At 38.1% G+C, this 24,351-nt stretch overlaps 1 protein-coding gene across 1 annotated transcript in view; it reads left to right on the forward strand.

The window, feature by feature from the left end:
- Positions 1-24,351, forward strand: part of LOC135109627 (cytochrome P450 2L1-like) — a 112,102-nt gene that overhangs the window by 7,640 nt on the left and 80,111 nt on the right. Inside the window, exon 3 of the mRNA XM_064021065.1 lies at positions 19,219-19,352. Within this exon, the coding sequence (XP_063877135.1) occupies positions 19,219-19,352 (134 nt within the window). The remainder of the gene's footprint in view (positions 1-19,218; positions 19,353-24,351) is intronic.

Below are 24,351 nucleotides of genomic sequence, written 5' to 3' on the forward strand. Positions count from 1 at the left end.
ATATATATATATATATATATATATATATATATATATATATATATATATATATATATATATATATATATATATATATATATATATATATATATATATATATATATATATATATATATATATATATATATATATATATATATATATATATATATATATATATATATATATATATATATATATATATATATATATATATATATATATATATATATATATATATATATATATCATATAATATATATCATATAATATATATCATATAATATATATATATATATATATATATATATATATATATATATATATATATATATATATATATATATATATATATATATATATATATATATATATATCACGATCCCGGTTATCTTTCCAAGAAAGTGGACGTTACATTGATCCCGGAAAGTTTTAACGGTCTGGATTTTTAAAGGCCTCGAATACCTACCCGCCCTATCGAAATCGCCAGCTATTAACTCTCTCACAACCCTTACCTTGGCACAGCACGCCAGAAATCACCTCAATACCAGATCAATGTTGGGGGTAGAAAACACAATTATTATATATAATAACAGGACATATTAATAATAATGGTAGCTCACAAATAAATTGAGGTAGTACACACAATTAGGGAACAAATTTCTATCCTAGACCAACACAGAATAATTCTCACACTTAATTACAATAGATTCCCCTTTTACTCAAGCTCTTATATTGCCTCATTTATTGCTCAGGTTATACACACTAATATATGACATTCCCGTCACTTCACAAAACACTAAAACCCTTTTACTCCTGCACAGTCCGCTGAAATATTTCCCCCAGCTGCGGGAATTTCCCTAGACGCCGTCACCGCGTCACTAAATAACAATTCCCGTATTTCACCTCTTCAAACCTCACAAGACATCACCACCATCACCATAGATCACTTATATCACCATAACACCATCCCCAAAGACACCGATGACACCACAACACCACCCGCGAAAGGCACCAAGGACGTCACAACATCACAATAGCCCCAATCACAAAACGGCTGCCGCTCACCCCGACGCTTCCCCCCATAGCACTGCATAACCAACACCACTCACCAACCATATTTCAACGGACAAGAGCTTTTGGTACCACAAAAGACTCACCAAACTGATCCTAGATATCTAGGTTATACTGCCACGTCACTAATACCTCCACACACACACTCCATCACCACACCACACCCGAAATTATCCCCTGAGAACGCCACCCTTTCAATCCCCTCAGGGCCTCTAGGGCGCTCTGTCTCAGGAATTTACTGACTCCATACAAACCCTAAATGGTTATCTCCTCTCGCCTCAACACATTCCACCTCAAATACATCTTTTCCCTTTCATATACATGCATATAAAGAACTTAAATTATGAAGAGGATAATACTACATGGTACAAAATGGGTATATAAGCCTTATACTAAATTTCAACTAAGAATAGACATGTTTAAAAGGAAGGCGGAACACGGGGACACTAAGAAATCTTATTCCTTTTCAGAGTAAACTCGGCTAATAACATGACATGTAGCGATGTCAGAGATCCGCAGATGTCAATGTATATGCGAATATCATTGCCACATATTTTGCAGATGCGGATATCAGTTTCAATCAAGTAGCGGATGCGGATCTAGATATCAGATTATGAGCCAACGGATGGAGATGCGGATGCAAATGTATTTATATTTATATATCTATATATTTATATTTGGTATAAAATCATTATATAGCACCAAGTATTACCAGATGGCCGCTGCGATAAGTGCTCAGAGATGCCAGTTCACATTTTTCAGTCTTATTTTTGTACAAATTAACACAATATAAAGTTAATCTTGTGAACTGTAAGAGGGAGAAGTCTCCACATACATAGACATGCACAATGTATGTATGAATTGTTTACACACACACACACACACACACACACACACACACACACACTCTCTCTCTCTCTCTCTCTCTCTCTCTCTCTCTCTCTCTCTCTCTCTCTCTCTCTCTCTCTCTCTCTCTCTCTCTCTCTCTCTCTCTCTCTCTCTCCTAGCCAGCCAGAATGCTTCCCTTCATACTTTGTTATTCATGCAATATTACATATAGTACAGGCAGTACAATTACAAAGTGCATACATAATATTTTTACATATTTACGTGATACACACATAGTAACTATGTAAAATTCTCTACTTCCTTCTGCCTTTCCTTCCTTCTGCCTCTTGACACATTAGGGTGTGTAAATTTCAAAGGAAATTAATGTATGGTATAATTTTAGTAGATAATTAAGTAAACATGTATAAATTAATTTTCTTCAACATCGCAAGCTTTGTGCTCTGTAACGTATTCAGCACCTCCTCTGTGTTTGGTGCGGATGCGGATATTCAATTCATCACAAATGCGGATACGGATGTTTAATGCATCAGAACTGCGGATGCGGATGCGGATGTTCAAACCTATGCGGATGTTCCAAGAATGTGGATGCAGATGCGGATATCCGATACATCTTTAATATATATACATATATATATATATATATATATATATATATATATATATATATATATATATATATATATATATATATATATATATATATATATATATATATATATATATATATATATATATATATATATATATACGCACACACACACACAAACACACACACACACACACTCAAACACACAATTTCGGCAGATGAAGTTGTTACCCACCAAAATCGCCGATAAACATCTTTCAACTCCATCCTCTGTAAATCCTACATGCTTTCGCCGTTGAAAATAATGCGCGGTGGTAACTCTTCAATAATTGTGCGATTACGTGATGATAACAAGCGCCTCAGTACTTCAAGGCCACACGAGAGTGCACAAAACTCTCCATTATTGGAGAGTTACCACCGCTCATCTTTTGGAGCTGGGCGGAAACAGCTTAACACATAAAACTTTGTTCTCAAACTTGCTTGCTCTCGCGTTTTTACCAAGCGGAGTATGAAGACGTATAATAAGTCCAACTCTTGGAAGAGGAAAGCTCAAAAATACTTATCCTCCAAATTTTTATTTTTGGGGCGCACTAGTCGGCAATTTTCTTCTTTTTTTTTTCCATGTTCTTGCTGCTCTTAGTCAGTGCCCTCTTACAGAGAGAGAGAGAGAGAGAAAGAGAGAGAGAGAGAGAGAGAGAGAGAGAGAGAGAGAGAGAGAGAGAGAGAGAGAGAGAGAGTTCAGTGTCATTGAAGAAGAAGAATAGTTATGTTGAAGTCTGTGTCAAATTGATACATGGATGGAGGAAAAGTGTCTTTGAAGCAATGAACTGTACCGCCGATGACACCACATGTATTGCCTACATTCAACCTGTTCCTAAAAAGGGAGACCGCTCTAATCCCTCAAACTACCGTCTTATTGCTTTAATTTCCTGCTTATCTAAAGTTTTTGAATCTATCCTCAACAGGAAAATTTTTAAACATCTATCACTTCACAACCTTCTATCTGATCGCCAGTATGGGTTCCGTCAAGGCCACTCTACTGGTGATCTTCTGGCTTTCCTTACTGAGTCTTGGTCATCCTCTTTTAGAGATTTTGGTGAAACTTTTGCTGTTGCCTTGGACATATCAAAAGCTTTTGATAGAGTCTGGCACAAAGCTTTGATTTCCAAACTACCCTCCTACGGCTTCTATCCTTCTCTCTGTAACTTCATATCAAGTTTCCTTTCTGACCGTTCTATTGCTGCTGTGGTAGACGGTCACTGTTCTTCTCCTAAATCTATTAACATTGGTGTTCCTCAGGGTTCTGTCCTGTCACCCACTCTCTTCTTATTATTCATTAATGATCTTCTAAACCAAACTTCTTGTCCTATCCACTCCTACGCTGATGATACCACCCTGCACTTTTCCACGTCTTTTCATAGACGTCCAACCCTTCAGGAGGTAAACATGTCACGCAGGGAAGCCACAGAACGCCTGACTTCTGATCTTTCTAAAATTTCTGATTGGGGCAGAGCAAACTTGGTATTGTTCAATGCCTCAAAAACTCAATTCCTCCATTTATCAACTCGACACAACCTTCCAGACAACTATCCCCTCTTCTTCAATTACACTCAACTGTCCCCCTCTTCTACACTGAACATCCTCGGTCTGTCCTTTACTTATAATCTGAACTGGAAACTTTACATCTCATCTCTAGCTAAAACAGCTTCTATGAAGTTAGGTGTTCTGAGACGTCTCCGCCAGTTTTTCTCACCCTCCCAGCTGCTAACTCTGTACAAGGGCCTTATCCGTCCATGTATGGAGTATGCTTCACATGTCGGGGGGGGTTCCACTCATACTGCTCTTCTAGACAGGGTGGAATCAAAAGCTTTTCGTCTCATCAACTCCTCTCCTCTAACTGACTGTCTTCAGCCTCTCTCTCACCGCCGCAATGTTGCATATCTAGCTGTCTTCTACCGCTATTTTCATGCTAACTGCTCTTCTGATCTTGCTAACTGCATGCCTCCCCTCCTTCCGCGGCCTCGCTGCACAAGACTTTCTTCTTTCTCTCACCCCTATTCTGTCCACCTCTCTAACGCAAGAGTTAGCCAGTATTCTCAATCATTGATCCCTTTCTCTGGTAAACTCTGGAACTCCCTGCCTGCTTCTGTATTTCCACCTTCCTACGACTTGAATTCCTTCAAGAGGGAGGTTTCAAGACACTTATCCACCAATTTTTGACCACTGCTTTGACCCTTTTATGGGACTGGCATTTCAGTGGGCATTTTTTTTACTAGATTTTTGTTGCCCTTGGCCAGTATCCTTCCTACATGAAAAAAAAAAAATGTATGTTCTGTACGTACATATTTATCTGCGCTACCGGTAACACCACATTCACCGTCACGCTGTTGGTAATTTACCACAATGTACCGGGCTGGTCCACTGCTGACACCTCTTAGTAGTGTGCCCTCCATCCTGCCTCCCTCAGAAGTATAAAAGTATATGGAGTATATGGAGTATAAAAGGTGAACGTCTCGTAGCAATGAACGTTTATTTGGTGTAGGACGAATACAGAGTGTGCACGCTTCAGAGTCTAATCCTGCCCTCTCCACACTGCCTCTTGATGGGTATGTTAGTCTCTATTTACTTTAACATCTACGTCCACGTGGAGCTAAGAGAGCCGAACATCAAAGGCGAGTGAAACAAAGACGGAAAGACTAACATGAGCACATATGATATTTCCAAAGGAGGAAAGGAAAGGAGTGTATGCATAGGTGTTTCCCTGTAGGGCAGACACACCTGGTGACGGGAGGTGAGGTGCGATCCGTCACCTGATACAAAGTGTGATATTCCTCTGCTATGCAGGTAGTAGTAGTAATAGTGGTAGAATTTATATATATATATATATATATATATATATATATATATATATATATATATATATATATATATATATATATATATATATATATATATATATATATATATATATATATTACACACACACACCCTTTACTCAAAATTCAAAATTACCATGGCAACTTCTACACTAGCCTCGGAGTCTCCATATGGGGAGAGGAACACAAATGTCCCCAGGTCGGACTGCTCTTCTGATATCGACCCTAAGTGTCTTGACACCCCCCTCAACTTTTTCTTCATTAACTTCTGCAACATTCGCGGTCTTATATCTAATTTTCAATCTGCAGAACACCACCTCTCCTCTATTAAACCTCATCTTCTTTTTTTAACTGCCTCTTTTTTTCTTTCCTCCTACTTTCCCTAGCCTCATTTTCAATCCAAAGCTGGAGCACATAGACACAGCATCCAGCTTTGGATTGAAAATGAGGATAGGAAAAGTAGGAGGGAACAGAAAAGGGGGCTACTGTCAGTTGCCTCAGACACCTGTGTTTCGGTGAGGAAAAGAAGAAGTTTCGGCAGGTGCCTACTGCCTCCTCCTAGCAATGCTCCTAGAAAATACTGAGCATAAAATGCCAGTTAAGCAAAGATAAATTTAATTCTTGAATTAGTTGATAAGGTATAACTTTAAACTTTCCCAGAAATTGTTTTCCACCAAATACAGAAAAGGGAGGACTGGAAGACACTGAGTAGTGAGTGGTCTAATTTCTTATAACTAGTTCCTTTCAATGCTTTCAATGCATCAAGGATAGTGAGAGTGAGGAATAGTGTCTGAAGGGAGGATCGATCTTCAAGGAACACGGAACTATTGTTTTCAGTGTTTCGGACAGATTCGCAACTCTCTTTTCTTTTTCTTCACATGTGATTCCTCATCTTTATATCTCTGACGTCAGATGCACTGTTACGAAAACTACGGTCTACTAATACTTTTGTCTGCCGCTGGGGTAAGGGTCTTTTTTTTTTTATGAGCGACGTTGGTGTATGGCTGATAGGCTTTTTTTCTCTATTTATTTATTTATTTATTTATTCTATTTATTTATTTTATTTATTTATTTTTTTTATTTTTGCCGGTTCATTTCATCATCCTTTATCTGATCACAAAGGGCAGGAAATGCTGATTCCATATGCTCAGTGATGTAATAAAAGAAAAATTTATCTTTATATTTAGGTTAAAGGCAAGTTGTAAACCTATAAATGTCCATACTTTCAAGGCCTGCAAATCGCTTGTGAAGATCAGCTCTCATGGTTAGTTTCATAAACTTTATTACGTTAATAGTTTTCTCAGTAATATAACCTTCAGATCAGTTTAGATTTTTTTTTTTTTATTGAAATTATAACTATCATATCACTCATGGAAGAGAAAGAGTTATTTGGTCGTTTTGTGATGTCCTCATAAAGTGTTGAAGTCTTTACAGATTCGGATAGTAACATCATTCTTTGTTACAGATTATTTTCTATCCTTGAACTGGTTGCAACATAACGACTTCTTTATTTTTTTTAATCCTTTCCAATATATGCAAAACACTATTTCACCTTGTAGGAGGATCATGAATAATTTAGCAAAGGCTCAACCAGTCGATCCTGCATCTTCTTAGGCTCATTTTGAGCCATTGTTGAATGATGGACGTGAAGAGCAACTGAACGGCATTTGCGAATGATTTCAGTAATTTCTTTCTCCGAAGTTATTTCATTTTTGAAAACTTGTTGAATATTGTGATTTTATATAGGCTATATTGTCTTACAGAATTTATTCTGAATACAAAATTATCTATAGTGTGTCTATATATATATATATATATATATATATATATATATATATATATATATATATATATATATATATATATATATATATATATATATATATATATATATATATATATATATATATATATATATATATATATATATATATATATATATATATATATATATATATATATATATATATATATATATATATATATATATATATATATATATATATATATATATATATATATATATATATATATATATATATATATATATATATATATATATATATATATATATATATATATATATATATATATATACGCAAACACACACACACACACATACCCTATTTTATAACGTCATAGAGTATCTGCCAATCTAAGTACAAAAAAAGATTACGCTTATGGCAATACTAAATAGGTGCCTCCTATTGGCTGACATGAAGGAAATATTTTCATATTATTCATGAAATTTCTTTGAATACTAGACACAGGGACACTTATTCATACTTGATTGTATTACACTACTTCGTTCATTGGTAGTTACCATTTCCAAGACTTCTAAAATAATGTTAATGATTACATAATATATATCTTAAACACTACTTATTGTCGTAACTCGTGCGTATCTACAATCAGTACTCGTTTGGAACCATTAAGGCGGAACCAGCTCCAAGACTCGGAACCAGTTCCTAGCGGAACCGTCGGAACCGGTTCCGGAACAGGTTCCCGCCCAGCGTTACGCATTATATTGAGTATTAGTTAGTCCCCACAGGAGGCCAGTATTTGGACAGTTCTAATTACTTTTTTTAAGGGCGTGCCAGGGTCCTTGTACTTGACTATTCCTGCAGTTTGTATTGTCTGACTGTCCATCGTATTTGCGCCAGTATTCTGATGCGACCAGCTACTGTTCTCTCTTCCCCTTTCTGCCTAAGTGCAGTGTCTTGTTGTGGGGTTTAGTGTGTGTCTAACTGTCATAAGGGATGTATGTTGGTTAAATGCTACTGGTCTCTGGCTCACAGCTGCGACTAGAGCAGTCCAGAGGATTTTATTGTATTTGAGCTATGCTACAGTTGTCCACTTTCTTTCCGGATTTCCACCAATTTTGTAGGATGTGGGAATCTTTCTTCTGGAAAATAAGCTTCTTTCTGGCCATAGAGTGTAATATTTCTGCTGGGCAGTTGGTGGTTTCGTTACTGTGGGCGAACTGTCCAGCGGGAAGTATTACCCTCGCCCAGTTTAGGTTATTCTCTCACATATTTTTGAAAGCATAGAGTAACGGATTCAGTGTTTGACATATTGACATAAGGGAAAAATTTCTTTTATGACCACTCCTTGCCTCAGCTAACAAAACGGCTGTTTGTTTTAAAGAAAGTGTTCCACTGAGGTAGTGTATATATTTATATATATATATATATATATATATATATATATATATATATATATATATATATATATATATATATATATATATATATATATATATATATATATATATATATATATATATATATATATATATATATATATATATATATATATATATATATATATATATATATATATATATATATATATATATATATATATATATATTGTTGCAGCCTCACAGACACTCCTGTGAATTTCCGTGGATAACTCTGGACATCACAAACAGCTGCCTCTACTCGGTCAGCTTCCGCTTAGCTATATCCCCTAGGCTAGTGCCGGGCAAATACATATTAGTTAGAAGTCATAATCCACTCAGCCTTTGTAGGTTACTCACAATGATTTCTGAAAGATAATAGTCTCTCTAGTTCGCTGCTCGTAGTAACTGGAGAGCGAGGCGGGCCGTTGTGCATCACCCAGCCCTTCCTCTCTATGTACCTCCCTATCTTGCAGCAGAGTGGGGCAGTCTCAGGCTTCTGTTCGCACGAGGGGAAGACGTAATCTTGTAGGGACAGATTAAGGAGTTGGGATATATTTATATATAAGAGAGGGCGCTTATTAGTTAGTATGATATATTAGTTAGCAGCAGCCTCGCCCCTGTTGATTTAAGAAGGTAACACACCAGTCATAGGGATCTGACTGGGTGTGTGTTGCCAGTTATCTTGTGTTGACAATGAGTCCCTTTGCTCGTCCTTGCCTGTTGTCTTGTGGTTGGCTTAGCGTCTTTTGTGTTGTCAAATGTGACTGGGATCCGGAGCTGTGTTGAGAGCTTTGGACCCAGAGGATCTATAGTTTCTTAAGCCATACAGTAAAATCTACTCCTTCCCCTTTATCTTGCCGTTTCTATGTGGTATATGCACATCTTCTGGGAGGTTGTAAAGGTTGCTGGTTAGCAGAAGGAGATAATGTTCTGTGAATGTGGGAGGTATTGCCTCGAGAGGGTGGTAGCTCACAGAACATTATAATTCCTATAGTTTTTTTTGTCTCTTATTGTAGCTGTGCTTCCTAGAATATAGTTTGCGATTCTTTCTCAACAAGTTGAAGTTGTGTGGCAGTTGCAATAATCTCTTCTCCATCGGTGGGTGAAAAAGGCTAGCCATCTCACATTTGTTAATCGTTAAAGAAGACCAGTAGGACCCTATAAACGCATATATGGGTTCTGCACTAAGGTACACAGGAGGCAGTTTAGAGAAGGTGACTCAAGTTAGTGGCACCTGTGAGAGGGCCAATACCTGCAGTCATAACCGAAATTGCCGACGTTGCCAGGATTACTGGAAGGTTTGCAGCCATGTGAGGGAGACGGTTGCTTGTTGTTCGTTTCATTGTCCTTTGTGCTCCTGTACTCAGCTTACACCAAGCTGAGTAAGGAGGGAAAAGGCTGGAAAGGGAAAGGTTGGTAGTAGGAGTAGCCTCTGCCGTAAGTGGCAGTGTCCAGTTGACACAGTTTGGTGTCAGGACAGAGCCCCACAAATAGTGTCCATGGCTGTGTAAGCCCTAACCATAGTACTAGGATTTTTCCCAGACAGAGAGGATTTCTGAGGAGTTAAGATTCAAGTTGGAGATGAGGAGAATTGAGCTGGAAGCAGAGAAAAGGCGACTGAAAGCTAAAGAGAATAGTGAAGCCAGGACGTTTGAAGCCGAGAGGGAGGCCAAGAGGCCAGAAGCCGAGGAGAAGCCAAGATTACTTGAGGCTGAGAAGGAAGCGAAGATGTATGAGAGGAAAGAGGCCGAGAAGAATAGAATATTTGAATTGGAGAAGACTTAAACTGTGATTAATTCACCTTATGTTATGAGGAGGGGAGTAGTTAAGGAGGATACATTAGAAAGCCAGATGGTGAGAAGTTTGAATTTAATACCAGAGTTTGATGAGAAGGTATCTAAATAGTTCAGGAGATTGGAAAACGAGAGCTTGGAATTTCATTGGCCTGAGGAGAGATTGTTTGGCTTTGTTACTAACATCTTGAAAGGCAAGGCTCTTGAGGTTTATGATAGAATATCAGTGGAAGACCTGGAGGATTATGAGGAGTTTAAGGCTGACACTCTGAGAGCATACAAGCTACAGTACGAGGCTTATAGGCTACAGTTCAGTGGAGGGAAGGAAAGTCCCGGTGAGTCTTACCTTGAGTGTGCTCGCTACCTTGAGGAGACGTTTGAGAAATGATTGCTAGAGAGCAGGCTGCTTCCTACTGTGAGTTAGAGGAGCTCATGGTAATGGAGCAATTTGTTAATGTGGCCGAGAAGGAACTTGTACCGCTGCATCGAGAGATAAGGTTTGAAACCTTAAAAGAGGCTGTGATGTGGGCACATGACCACGTATTGGCGCACCGCCCTGTGCCTCGCTGGATTAGTGAGACGTCTGGCGGGGCCGGTGACAGTTTGTCTGGAGGTGCGACAGACCCTACCATGTCAGGAAGTCCAAGTTATAGCAATGGCATTGGTAACAAGTCTGGGCGAGTAATCCCCGTTGGTAACAAGTCTCCACCTAGCCATCGATGGAAACAGACTGGTGGTATGTAGCAGAGCATTCCAGGTATAGCATGCAGCCAGTGTGTCATTATTGTAAGAATACTGGGCGCTTCAAAATATAATTTTCGTAAGATAGGGACAGCCACGGCTTCCAAGACCTCCCTGAAGCCGATGGCTTTGATTGTTTCTCATGGCCAGGACCAGGAGAGTGAAGAGGTCTGGCCAGTATTTGATTGTGAGGGTAGAAAGGCAGGAAGTATTGCCCCCTCGTCTGTCGTGGATATCTCACCGTCCCCCTTGAGGTTTGGTTTGGACTGGTGCCGTCCATTTTTGTGTAGAGGCACTGTTGAGATTGCTAAGATTGAGTACTACAGTGTCACAGTTTTGAGAGATACCGCCACACAGCAGTCACTGTGCTGGAATGCTAATGAAAGGCCAATGAAAGGCCTCCAACAAGCCTGTATGGTGCCGGGGCATTGGCGCCGTGAGAGCTTTGCTACGGCGGAGGTGAGTCTTTGTGTGCCTGTTAGTGACCGCAGAGGCGCGGGTGGCACTAGCGGAAGACCTGCCAGTATCAGGTGTTGATTTCATTTTAGGGAATGACCTGACAGGTGGGTGAGTGTTGGTGCAGAATTGTCACCTGGCGTGGAGGCTGTATAGTGAACCACCCATCTTGATAGCTTGTACTACAACTGTCAGCGCACCCAAGGAGTGTCCTGCTTCTCAGGGAGGACGTGTCGCCCCTCTTCTTGGTAAGGCAGGAGTGGACGGCAAGAAAGCAGAGGGTAGGGCGTAGTTAATATTGGGTGATCACAATATTTTGTACAGCCGGTGGAGAGAGGACAGAGGTTTGGAGCTCCATTTTGCTGTGCTATCCGCAGTTAAGGAGGTACGTAGCATGTAGCGCCCCAGTGTTTGGCCGTTTTGGAGTCGGGTTAACTCGGAAGCAGTTGAGACGTTTTGGTGGCAGGGTGTGGCTACGTTTATTGACTGTAACCACGTTGGTCAGGTTGGCAAGCCTAATTACCTCTTGTCTGGGGCCCCTCTCCCACATGTTATGTTGAGTATTGTTTCCTCTGGTGTGGGGATTGTGAGTGATGTTGGCAGTCCGATCCCTCTTTCCTGTGGGAGCTGTGATGTAGTTGACGTGGGCGTTACGGCGCAGTGTCGAGAGGTAGTGCTGAGAGAAGCAGCCTGTGATGATTTGTTGCTTGTCGCTCGGCAAGTACCCTCAGTGTTGCTAGAGGCTTCATTTGGCCAGGTTGTTGTTAAGTGTCAGGTGCCGCGCCTGAATAGTATAGTATGTGATGATAGTTGCCGTCCTTCTCGAAGCGACAAGGAGTCGGGTTTGACGCGAAATGATTTCACATGGGAACAGTTGCTGGGACCATTGGAGGTTGCTCAGAGGAACATTGGCCGGGCTGTTGTTGAAGCCGGGGTTTTTTATGTTGTGATGGCCACATGCGGGAGTTTGGCTCCGTGTGAGTGAATAGGTGCGCTGTATCCTGGAAAGGCGCAGCCGTCAGTTCGTTGGGATGACTTTTGTGTCGTCGGTTGATCAGTGGGCGGAATGGAAAGTGTATTATTGAATGGAAAGAAAGTATTATTGAGCCTGACATTGGGAAACAGGCTTGGTTGTGTCATACTCGATAAGTAAAATGTTGTTTAATTTAAGAGTGACCTCCTCTTATTTTTGCCGAGAAGGTGGCACTTTTATTTTATCAGTTTTATGGGTGTGACATGGCAGCTCCAAGGAGCCAGGAGCGGGCAAGCTGTAGTGAAGGTGTGGGCAGTGAAGACCCGGAGGCGATAGTGTGTTCTCCAGTGAGGAGAACTGAAGGGGCAAGACTTGCCTGGCAACCTAATGGGAAAATTTGTTTGGCCAGGAAGATTATTGTCTGGCAGTGCCGTGATGATGCACTAGGAGGCTGCGGTCCCTGGTAAGAGCGTTGTGGCAAGGGTGTAGGAATGTCGTTGCTTGGTGACTCTTGTGTTCGTATTGAGTGGAGAAGGTGCATTGGCTGTGTAGTAAAGAGAGCAAGAGAGGCGAGACTAGGTGGAGCATAAGAACACAGGAACATAAGAAGTAAGGGAAGCTCCAAGAAGCGAGCAGGCTTACACGTGGCAATCCCTGTATGAAATATACCTACCTATTTCCATCTATTATCACCATCCATAAACTTGTCTAATCTTCTCTTAAACCTCTCTAGTATCCTAGCACTAATAACATGATTACTGAGTCCGTTCCACTCTATTTGAGAACCAATTTTTTTTTTCTATCTCCTTCCTAAACCTAAATTTTTCAAGCTTGAACCCGTTATTTCTTGTTCTACCCTGGTTGCTGATACTAAGAATTTTTGCCTACATCCTCCTTGTTATAACCTTTATACCACTTAAAGACTTCTATCAGGTCCCCTCTTAACCTACGTCTTTCTAAAGAATGTAAATTTAACAACTTCAATCTCGCCTTGTAAGGAATACTCCTCATCCCCTGTATCCTTTTAGTCATTCTCCTCTGTATTGATTCTAATAGACCTATATCTTTCCTGTAATGTGGGGACCAGAACTGCACAACGTAATCTAGATGAGGTCTGACCAGCGCCAAGTATAACTTTAATATTACTTCCGGCCTTCTACTTTTAACACTCCTAAAAATTAATCCTAGTACCCTATTTGCCCTGTTTCTGGAGTTCAGAGCTAACTATAACTCCTAAACCTTTATCGTACCCTGTACCTACCAGAGTTTGGTTGTACCTACTTTGTATTGTGTACTGTGTACTGTATACCTATTGTGTGGGTTTTCTCTACCTACGCTAAGTACTTTGCATTTATTGATATTAAATTGCATTTGCAATCTATCCGTCCATTCATTCATTCTATCTAAATCTGCCTGCAAGGCGATGGCATCCGATTCTGACCTAATTAATCTACCTATCTTTGTGTCATCCGCAAATTTACTAACATCACTACTAATTCCACTATCCAAGTCATTGATATATATTAGAAATAGCAATGGCCCTAATGCTGATCCTTGTGGCACCCTACTAATTACATGACCCCACTCAGAACTCGAGCCGTTTATTACAACTCATTGTCACCTGTCACTAAGCCATGACCCTATCCAGCCTAACACCCTCCCATCCATCCCGTGTGCCCTAACCTTTCTCGGGGGCCTTTGATGGGGTACCTTGTCAAATGCTTTACTAAAGTTCAGATATAAGATATCATAACTATCACCATTATCTACTGCCTCGTACACTTTACTGTAAAAACTTAACAAATTTGTCAGACAAGACTTCCCCTTCGTGAAGCCATGCTGTGACTGATTTATCAAGTTATATTTGTCTAAATGTTCCCTAATGTTCCGCGCTATTATTGACTAATATTTTACCTACAACTGAAGTTAAGCTGACAGGTCTATAGTTAGACGCTAAAGTTTTATCTCCTTTCTTAAAGATGGGTACTACATTAGCCTGCCTCCACATTACTGGTACCTCACCCGACTCCAGTGATTTCCTAAAGACAGAAACTAACGGCTCACTAATAATCTATTTGCATTCCTTAAGTACTCTGGGATATGTTTTATCTGGTCCTGGTGTCTTGAACTTTTTTACCTTTTTAAGCTTATCTCTCTCCTATTCCACCATCTCCCTAGTTATGGAAATATCTGTCCCATCTGCTCTAAACACCTGTTCACTATCTGGCATATCCTGCATGTTTTCCCGGGTGAAGACAGTTAAAAAATACTCATTCAGAAGTTTACTAATCTCCTCCCCAGAACTAACCAGCTTCCCTATCTGCTGCCTTTAATGGACCTATAGTATCCTTATTCTTCGTTCTGTATACCTGATAAAATCCCTTGAGGTCCGTCTTCGTCTGGCTGGCTACCTTTAATTCATAATTGCCCTTAGCTTTCCTCGTTAACTTCCCGACTGTTCTAACTAATTCATTATATTGTGACCTTAAAACTTCTTCACCTGCCCTTAATCTCTTATATATACTTCTCTTACGCTCTATATAATGCTTTAACCTAGTAGTCATCCATTTAGGGTAATTTTTCTGTGATTTTATTGCCCTATACGGGTATTTGCTAACTGACCTGTATGAACTTTACTAAATATTTATACAATTCATCTACATTTACCTCACCTAATCCTCTCATCTTGGCCCCTACCATCCTTTCCACTCCCTCATCTACTCGCCTCGACCTCACCTCTCTCATTTCAGCATGACCTGACATTCCAACATACTCACACCTACCTCCCTCTTCCTCTTTCCTCCGTCCCTTCCGGACACATCTTCCCTTCTCTTGTCCTACACCCTCACACCTCACCTCACCTCTCTCATCCTGCCTTATCTCTCTGAACTCCGTCCCTGACCTGACCTCACCCTGCATCCGTTGCCGTTACCTTTTTAATTCCTCAAAATCTGCTCTTCTAAAGTCAGGTATTTTACTAGTGTTTTTGCTTCTAAAAGTTTCTTCCCATTCTAAATTGTACCTAATTTCCCTATGGTCACTGTTACCTAGCTGTCCTCCAACATCTACCTGCGTGACTGCTTCCTCCCTGTTAGTAAGAATTAAATATTATTCTCCTATGTGGGTTCTACGACTACTTGTTTTAAGAAATTATCCTGAATTACCTTAAGAAATTCCACTGCTTCCTTGTTACCCACCATCAGACTCCAGTCGATATTCCTAAAATTAAAATCTCCTACCACACACACCTGACTGTACCTGCCTGCTCTATTTAATTCCTGCCACAGTGAGGTGTTAATTTCCTTTGTACTGGTCGGTGGTCTGTAAACTACCTCTAGTACTAATGACTGCGATCCTTCCTTAATATCTACCCATATCGACTATGCTTTGTTATCTGTTCTAATTCTACTGTTAATACAACACTGTAATGTGTCCCTAGCGTATAACGCGACGTCTCCTCCTCTCCTGTTTTCCCTATCTTTATAGAACAATGTATAACCATCTATCTTAACCTCTGGATTAAATACTTTTCCTGACATATCTAACCAAGTTTCAGTTAAAGCAACGATATAAAATTTCTCTACTCTAAGCAAGTCTATTTTATTCAGAATACTTCTACAGTTTCTGTAGTAAACACTTAAGCTATTTCTCACCTTCCCTGAGCTAGCTACCTTTCTAGATTTAACGATTTGCCCCACACCTTCTCCTCACAACCCCTTCTTCCCTCCCGACTAGCGAAAAAAGCGCTGGAGTGCAGTTACCTCCCGTTCGAGTGTTTCGGCCAAAACACGAACACCTTGGCGTGATAAATGCACTCCATCTCTGGCGTAAAAGATGTCCCTACCATAGAAAAGACCCAGTTGTCGATGAACGTCCATCCATTACTCTTACAATGATTCGCTAGCCTGCGATTCACTGTAATAGCCCAGGACAGCCACTCAGCACCAACTCTCCTCCTCGGCAAGACACCACATACCACGGGGATCCCTCCCTTGTCCCTAATCCTGTCCAAAGCCTGTCGAAACCTCCCGATAAGCTCCTCACTCCTGACCTTACCAAGGTCATTCCCTCCCGCACTGAGAAAAACAATGGGTTCCATGGGTTCCATGTAACTTACGAAATTTTTCTGACGGGAGAGGGTAGGTTATCAGTTGTGCAAATTATTAAAGAAAATAGTGCAGCTCGAAGAAGAGAAGAAAGAGAGAGCGAGAGAGGAAGAGGGAGAGAGAGGGAGAGCGAGACGAGTGAAGCAAGTGCCTGAGACGCGATAAGTACATGTATATCTCCCACATGTCTACTTGAAGAACTCCAAGCACATAATTACTCCCATTCCCTATTTAAATTTCCTTACTTTCTTTTGTCCCTTCCTGCTGAGTCGCACATTATATAGTTGAAGAGTTCATCTTGTTTATAAAGTAGTCATAATCCACCCAACCTTTGTAGGCTGCTCACAATGATTTTTGAAAGATAATAGTCTCTGTAGTTCGTCGTTCGTTGTAAGTGGAGAGCGAGGAGGGGTGCTTTGCGTCACCCCTTCGTTCCCCGCCTCCTGTACTTCCCTGCCTCGCAGCAGAGTGGGACAGTCTCCTCTTCCCTGTTCCCACGTTCAGTCAGGTTTTTTTCACGTAGTCTCGCCGGGATCGAATACTGGCACACAGTTGGATATATCTATGTACAGGAGAGGGCGCTTATTAATTAGTATCGTATATGAGTTAGCGGCAGCCTCGGCCATATCAGTTTAATTAGGTAACACATTAGTTATAGAGGTTTGACTGGGTGTGTGGTGCCAGTTACCTCGTAGTGACAACAAGTCGCTTTGCTCGCCCTTGTTTGTTGTTTTGTGTTTGCTTTATCATCTTTTGTGCTGTCAAATGCGACTGCTTTGGATCCAGAGGATATGTAGTTTCTCTGCTGTACTGTAAAGTCTACTCTCTTCCCGGCCCTTAATGTTTTTGGGTGGTATATGCCCGTCTTCTGAAGAGTTGTAAAGGTTATCTGCTAGCAGAAAGAGATAATGTTCTGTGACTGTGGGAGGTTTTGCCCCGAGAGGTAGCTCACAGAACATCATAATCCCCATAGTTGTTTGCATATCTAGGCACGATAATAATAAAAAAAAAAAAAACCACGATAGCCGATAGATCGATAACAGTAACCTGATCGGCGATAACCATTAAACAATAATAGACGATGACTTTATCCCCTGATAACCGATAACCGATAAATCGACAAAGTCGATAAATCCAAATTTTTTTTTTTACTTTGTCTTAGAAAACTTAGAAAAATCTTAGAAAAATTCAAATCCAATATTCATCCTGTCTCTTCACTAATAAAAAGTGCTGTTTTAAGTTAAATAACATTTTATTTTGAAAGTTTAAGACTTCAAGATGATCATGTTCCAAAAACTAAAATTATCAATTATTGCTAGCTTGGAACCAAAAGTACCAGCGATACCGATGAATTGATAACGCAGAAGAAAAAATTTCGGATAACCGATTATTTGATATCGTTATCATTAATTTATCGCGATAACGCCCACCTATGGTTGTTTGTCCCTTGTTGTAGCTGTGCCTCCTAGAATATTTGTATGCGGTTCTCTCCCAGCAAGATGAAATTGTGTGGCAGTTACAATACTACCTTCCTTGTCAGTGGATGAAACAGGGTGGTGATCTCACATTTGTTTATCGTTACAGGAGACCAGTAGGACCATGTAAACGCGGTAGTTTAGGGAAGCTGAACCAAGTTAGTGGCACCTTTGAGAGGTAAAACTTATGGTCATAACAATATATATATATATATATATATATATATATATATATATATATATATATATATATATATATATATATATATATATATATATATATATATATATATATATATATTGGAATTTCACACACTATGGCTATGTTTAGTTTGGGAATAAGATGAGCTTTATGTGATTTACCTCTTTTTCCATGTGTTACTGCCATGGACGCGCGTGCGCCCCCGGGCTCGATGATCAAATTTTAAGAATAGAAAGTGAAAGAACACGACCAAGAACAATGTTTTTAGGTGGAAAAGTTTTACAGAAGTAGTAAAAAATCAAGAGGGGTCATTATCATTACTGAGGCCTCATCCGAACCGCAGTAGAATAGTTACACATACACAGTGATTGTTTAGGGAGGGAGCAGTGTGAACGCTTTATTTTTTTTTTAGGTATATGTAAGTATTGAATATATTCCAATTCTATTTATGGGATGGGCAAGGAAACAAGTACTCTGTAAAGCAGGGGAACCAAGAGTTTAGCGTGGATTCCGAACCGCGGGATAGTATGAGCAGCCAAGCGGAATGGAGCGGATTATTGGAGGTGGAAAAGTTTTATAGCAGCAGTAAATATCAAGAGTATCTATAGAGCAGAAGGGTCATTTTCATTATTGTGGCTTCATCCGCGGTAGAGTAGTTACACATACACAGATACTGTTTAGGGAAGGAGTAGTGCGAATGGCTTTTATTTCGCTATACGTATGTATTAAATATATTCTAATTTGTGTACCACTATTCAATACAAAAATATTCAACAACAAAATTATTTATTTAAACAAATTTAACCCATATGACTGGTGTTATGGCGCCTTCCCTTTTTATTTATTTTTATTTATTTATTTATCTTTTTTTTTTTTTTATCAATCAAATCCAGCACCAAATCTATATTGCATATTTCCACCCAGGTGGCGAGTCGGTAGCCGTCTTCTGGTCTTTCTCTGCAACCAACATTTAATCAAACTCGCTCTCAGCAAACAAGAATTCATAAACAGGCCGGATTTCTCCACCTTTTTAACCTACAGCCAAGGGAGTTTTCAAGGTAACAGTAATATTAATATTCTCTTACTCCTAAAAATAATGACCAGTTACTGTTCTGTAAAAATATCGTGCCCAGGACATTCCTGCCTGCGTATTTTTTTTCTTTGTCTCTTTCTTCAATAATTCTTGTCCTTTGCTTTCATCACTGAAGTCTCGACTAATTAAACCATTCAGGCCCTTCAAAAACTCAGCTTGTATTTATATAACGTGTAAGTTTTGTTAGTGAGTGTAGAGGCGTTTTGTTTATTAATTTATTTATTTATTAATTTATTTCGAAAGATGCATTTCTTTAGTTCTTACGCAAGGATAGATTTACGGGATGATTTTAGTGACTGATTATTTTTCTGTCTTTAATCTTGATAAGTCGTGTCTGGTTATTGCAAATGAAGTAATTTAACAAAGCAATCACTTTTATTAAACTTAGTAGCATTTGCTAATTTCTTTTAATTATGGACAATATCCAGCTCTTAAACAAATCTCATTGAATGTGATTGCTGATTCAGAATCTTATATTTTATTTAGAATGTCTTATTTTTATTTTGCACGATCTTGTTGCGGTCCTAGATTTTTAAGACTGGCACTTGTGGGTTCAAGGGAATGCGTTTAAATTTTTATTAACTTTACTTATATTTACACTCGCGCGATGATACGACTTCTGACCACTATACACAGCATCCTAACACACACACACACACACACACACACACACACACACACACACACACACACACACACACATACACATACACACACACACACACACACACACACACACACACACACACACACACACACACACACAGGCACCGAGAGGCTCTGGAGAAGTTTGGGAGGGGACTAATGCATCATCCGCGTCTCAGAAACATGCTGCCGCCCGACGCGCCTCGCTCTGTCCGTGCCACCAGACACCACAACAAAATAACGCCCCTGAAGGCGCCGCGCACGGACCGGTACAGACTCAGTGCGATTCCCACCATGGTGCGAGCCATCAATCAATAGTATTTCCCTCCTAGATTAGACTTACCTTTAGGATTAATGTTAAGTTTTTCCCCATCCCCTATGTACATTTTCAGTTTGTCAACTGCCTAAATAATAAACCGTTTACTATTATTATTATTATTATTATTACACACACACACACACACACACACACACACACACACACACACACACACACACACACACACACACACACACACATACGAAAAAGAAAGAAAGAAAAAAGAAAAAAGAAAATAATAAATAATATAAAATAAATATAAATAAATAAATACAAAATAAAATTAATAAAAATAAATAAAACAGGAGATAAATAAAAATGAATAAAATAAAAAAAATTTGGAATAAATCGAATAAAATAAAATAAATAATAAATAAATAAGAAAAGGAATAATCTCTCAAGTTTTTTTTATTTTTTATTTCGAAACACTTCACATTACATCATCGATTCGATTCACGTAATGAACAGTCAATGATCAAACACATCCTACACAGACACCGCGATGTTCAATAAGAAAACACTTCCTATACATACCCAATCCCTCTCTGTCAATATATAACATCAACATATTACTCAGGACTACATTACAACTGTTGGGCTCTACTTACTGGTACTGTGATAGGCGGCTTGCCTATATTGACCCTCTCTGGTCTGACAACTCAATATATCTTGTCTCTGTCTCTTGTCTACTTCCTACACTTCATAATATTCATCGTGATCCATAGTCCAAACATACTTACTGGCACTGGCAGAATCTTTATCAAGTGTTTCCTCTTTTCGAGCTTCATCCTTGAGTTTAATGTATCCTTGCTGATATTACCATATTTGAAGGATTCACATACGTAACACTGATCTTTCCGGGGGATGAAGACAGATAAGTTTTCCTCACTGAATTTATTAGTGAAGTAAGAAATTTCCACAGATCTTACTCCACCTTTCTCAGCTTCCATTTTGCATTCCCGATGAAGGTTCGCAATTGTGGTCCCAGGATACAAAAAAATTTTTCTCTTGTACGTTAGCATGCTCCTGCAATAATGTGAGCCCACAGTAAACAGGCGCTTCAACCAGGCTCTGCGAAATTAATTTTCGGCAGTCCTGGGAATAATGCCTAAGTCACCTTGTGATTTAGGCAAGATGTTTGCTTTCAATTCTCGCCCACTCTTACTCAACAAATGACTTAGGCAAGTATATCAGAAGGTGCGCCACATCCGGAAGAACTGATTTAGGTAAAAATCAAGAAATCGCCAAAAAAAATACTTAGGCAGTTATTTTAATAAGTTGACGATATTATATTATTTATATATTATATCATTTATATGCTTTGAAAAACAGTCCGGCAGTGTAAAGATTAAGACTATTACCCTTTCTACCTCTACCCTATCAAAGAAGCCTTTCAAGTGAATCTTATCATCCCAATACATTTCTAATCGGTGTCGGCAATCTTTAGGCATTCCTTTAAGAATTTTATCTCTTAAGAGTTTTTCTCTATTAGGAACTACATCTGCAGCATCTGCAATTTCCAACAAGGCCAGCTTATATTTCATCTAAGTGCTAAATTCAACCAACTCCTCACTACAATGATAGTTTAACTCATATAGAATTTAAGATCTTCCGATAGCTTTAGTCCGTGAGTTCTCTAGTGCTTTAAATTCCTCTCAGGACAATAATTGTCTTTTAGCTAAGATGTTCTTTGTTAACTGTTATTTGAGCATCAGCTCTGATTAAAGACATTTTCTGTGGTTCTTCTGTGGCTCTATAGCATTCTGAGAACAATTTTCAATCTGTGAAAAAATAAATTACTAGCCTGCTTTCTTATTGTACTACCTGGAGATGTCTATGCTCTACTACAGGTATGTCACGAAGTTTCATGAAAGCTTTGGGTGTTGGCGGAGGTTGGTTTAACATTAAATAACTGGACACAGTCTTTCAGACTGTCCACTTCCCTCTCTAGTTCTCTTATCTTCGTTTTGTTCTTCTGTCCTACGGACAATGGCTTCTCCTTTGTCTCTGCTTCCTATATGTCGAAATCTATAATTTATTTAGCATTTATTTTTGTGTTTCTTTCTTTTGTGTGTGTGTGTATGTGTGTGTGTGTGTGTAAAGTAAGTAAGTAAGTAAGTAAGTAAAGGTTTATTGCCCATTTGCATAAATACATTTGAGAAAGACATGTTTACAAAAGAAGAAAGATGGCAGAGACTGTCAAGCCGAAGCTTCCCGACAGTCACATATATGTACATAATTATGAATATTGTTTACACCAACACCAATTGGCAATATTTTAGGTAAACTATCTAAAGAATTATTTGAGTAACTAGACTAGTAATAATAGCAATAATAATTACAAGATTAAAGCTAAGGAAATTACAATAAATATACTGCAAATGGAAATATTGATAATAATAATAATAATAATAATAATAATAATAATAATAATAATAATAATAATAATAATAATAATAATAATAAAATAATAGTAATAATAGTAATAATAATAATAATAATAATAATAATAATAATAATAATAATAGTAATAATAATAATAATAATAATGATAATAATAATAATAATAATACTAATAATAATAATAGTAATAATAATAATAACAATAACAATAACAATAATAATAATCATAATAATAATAATAATAATAATAATAATAATAATAATAATAATTATAATAATAATAATAATAATAATAATAATAATAATAATAATAATAATAATAGTAATAATAAAATTAAAAGGAAATTAGACGAAACATATCATGAAGGGAAATAAACACTACATATTGCAATACCACATTAGAAAATACATCTATAAAAATTTGCTATACATGGGACAGGCAAAGAATAAGGGAAATTTCAGATAGAAATGTTTGTTTTGTGTTCAAAATGTTAAATTTAAAATTATGTATTTTGGCAGTTATACAAATATGTCTTCAAAGATCTTTTAAAAGTTGGCAAGTTATCATTATGAAGAAGCATTTTTATTTCCGAAGGTAATGAATTCCATATTTGTGGACCGGAGCATAATACACTATATTTAAAGAGAGTCGTTCTGAATTGCGGACACATAAGATTGACATTATTACCCCGAATATTGTATGATGTCTGTACTAATTTAAAAGGTTGAGCTCCAGAATATTGTGTAAAATACTTATAAATACTTAACAGTAGGAAATGTTTATGAATATTTGAAAACTTCAGAAAATTTTGTTCATTATAAATGTTGCGTGTTGATTCAAACTTATTCATATGGAAAATACATCTAAATATTTTATTTTGAGCAATAGTTATTTTTTTAATAAAAGACTGCCAGGTACACGCCCAGACTGCTACGCAATAGGTGAGGTGGGGATAACAGAGAGTGTAATAAATACTAGTGAGTGATTCAGTGGTGAGACAATTACGAACTCTAAACAAAATACCACACATCCTTGATAATTTATTTGTAACAAAAGATATCTGTTTACTCCAATTAATATTTTCATCTATATAGACCCCTAAAAATTTAGTGTATCCTACTCTATTCAATGTGTTTTCTGCAATAGTAACAGGGGGAAACTCATGATGTACAGAGCGATTTTGAAACATTATGTAACTTGTTTTTGCAATATTTAAGCTCAGACTATTTATTTTAGTCCAATGATAAATTTTTCTTAATTCTGTAACCAAATCTGTGTGAAGATTGTTAATATTTAAGTTGTTTAATAGTAAATTTGTATCATCAGCATATATAGTGTATTTGAATTTAGAGCTAACATTGACAATATCATTTATATAAATAAGGAAAAGAGTTGGTCCTAATATAGAACCTTGTGGTACACCCTTGTTAATTACTCTGAAGGAGGAATGTGTGAAATTGCAATATACAGATTGTAGCCTATTGCTCAAGTAATTTTCAATTAGTTTTAAAGGAATGCCTCTAACGCCATAATGGTTCAGTTTGGTTAACAAAATCTTGTGATTCAAAGTATCGAATGCTTTGGATAGGTCTAAGA

The sequence above is a fragment of the Scylla paramamosain genome, chromosome 19, assembly GCF_035594125.1.
Source record: "Scylla paramamosain isolate STU-SP2022 chromosome 19, ASM3559412v1, whole genome shotgun sequence".
Lineage (NCBI taxonomy): Eukaryota > Metazoa > Arthropoda > Malacostraca > Decapoda > Portunidae > Scylla > Scylla paramamosain.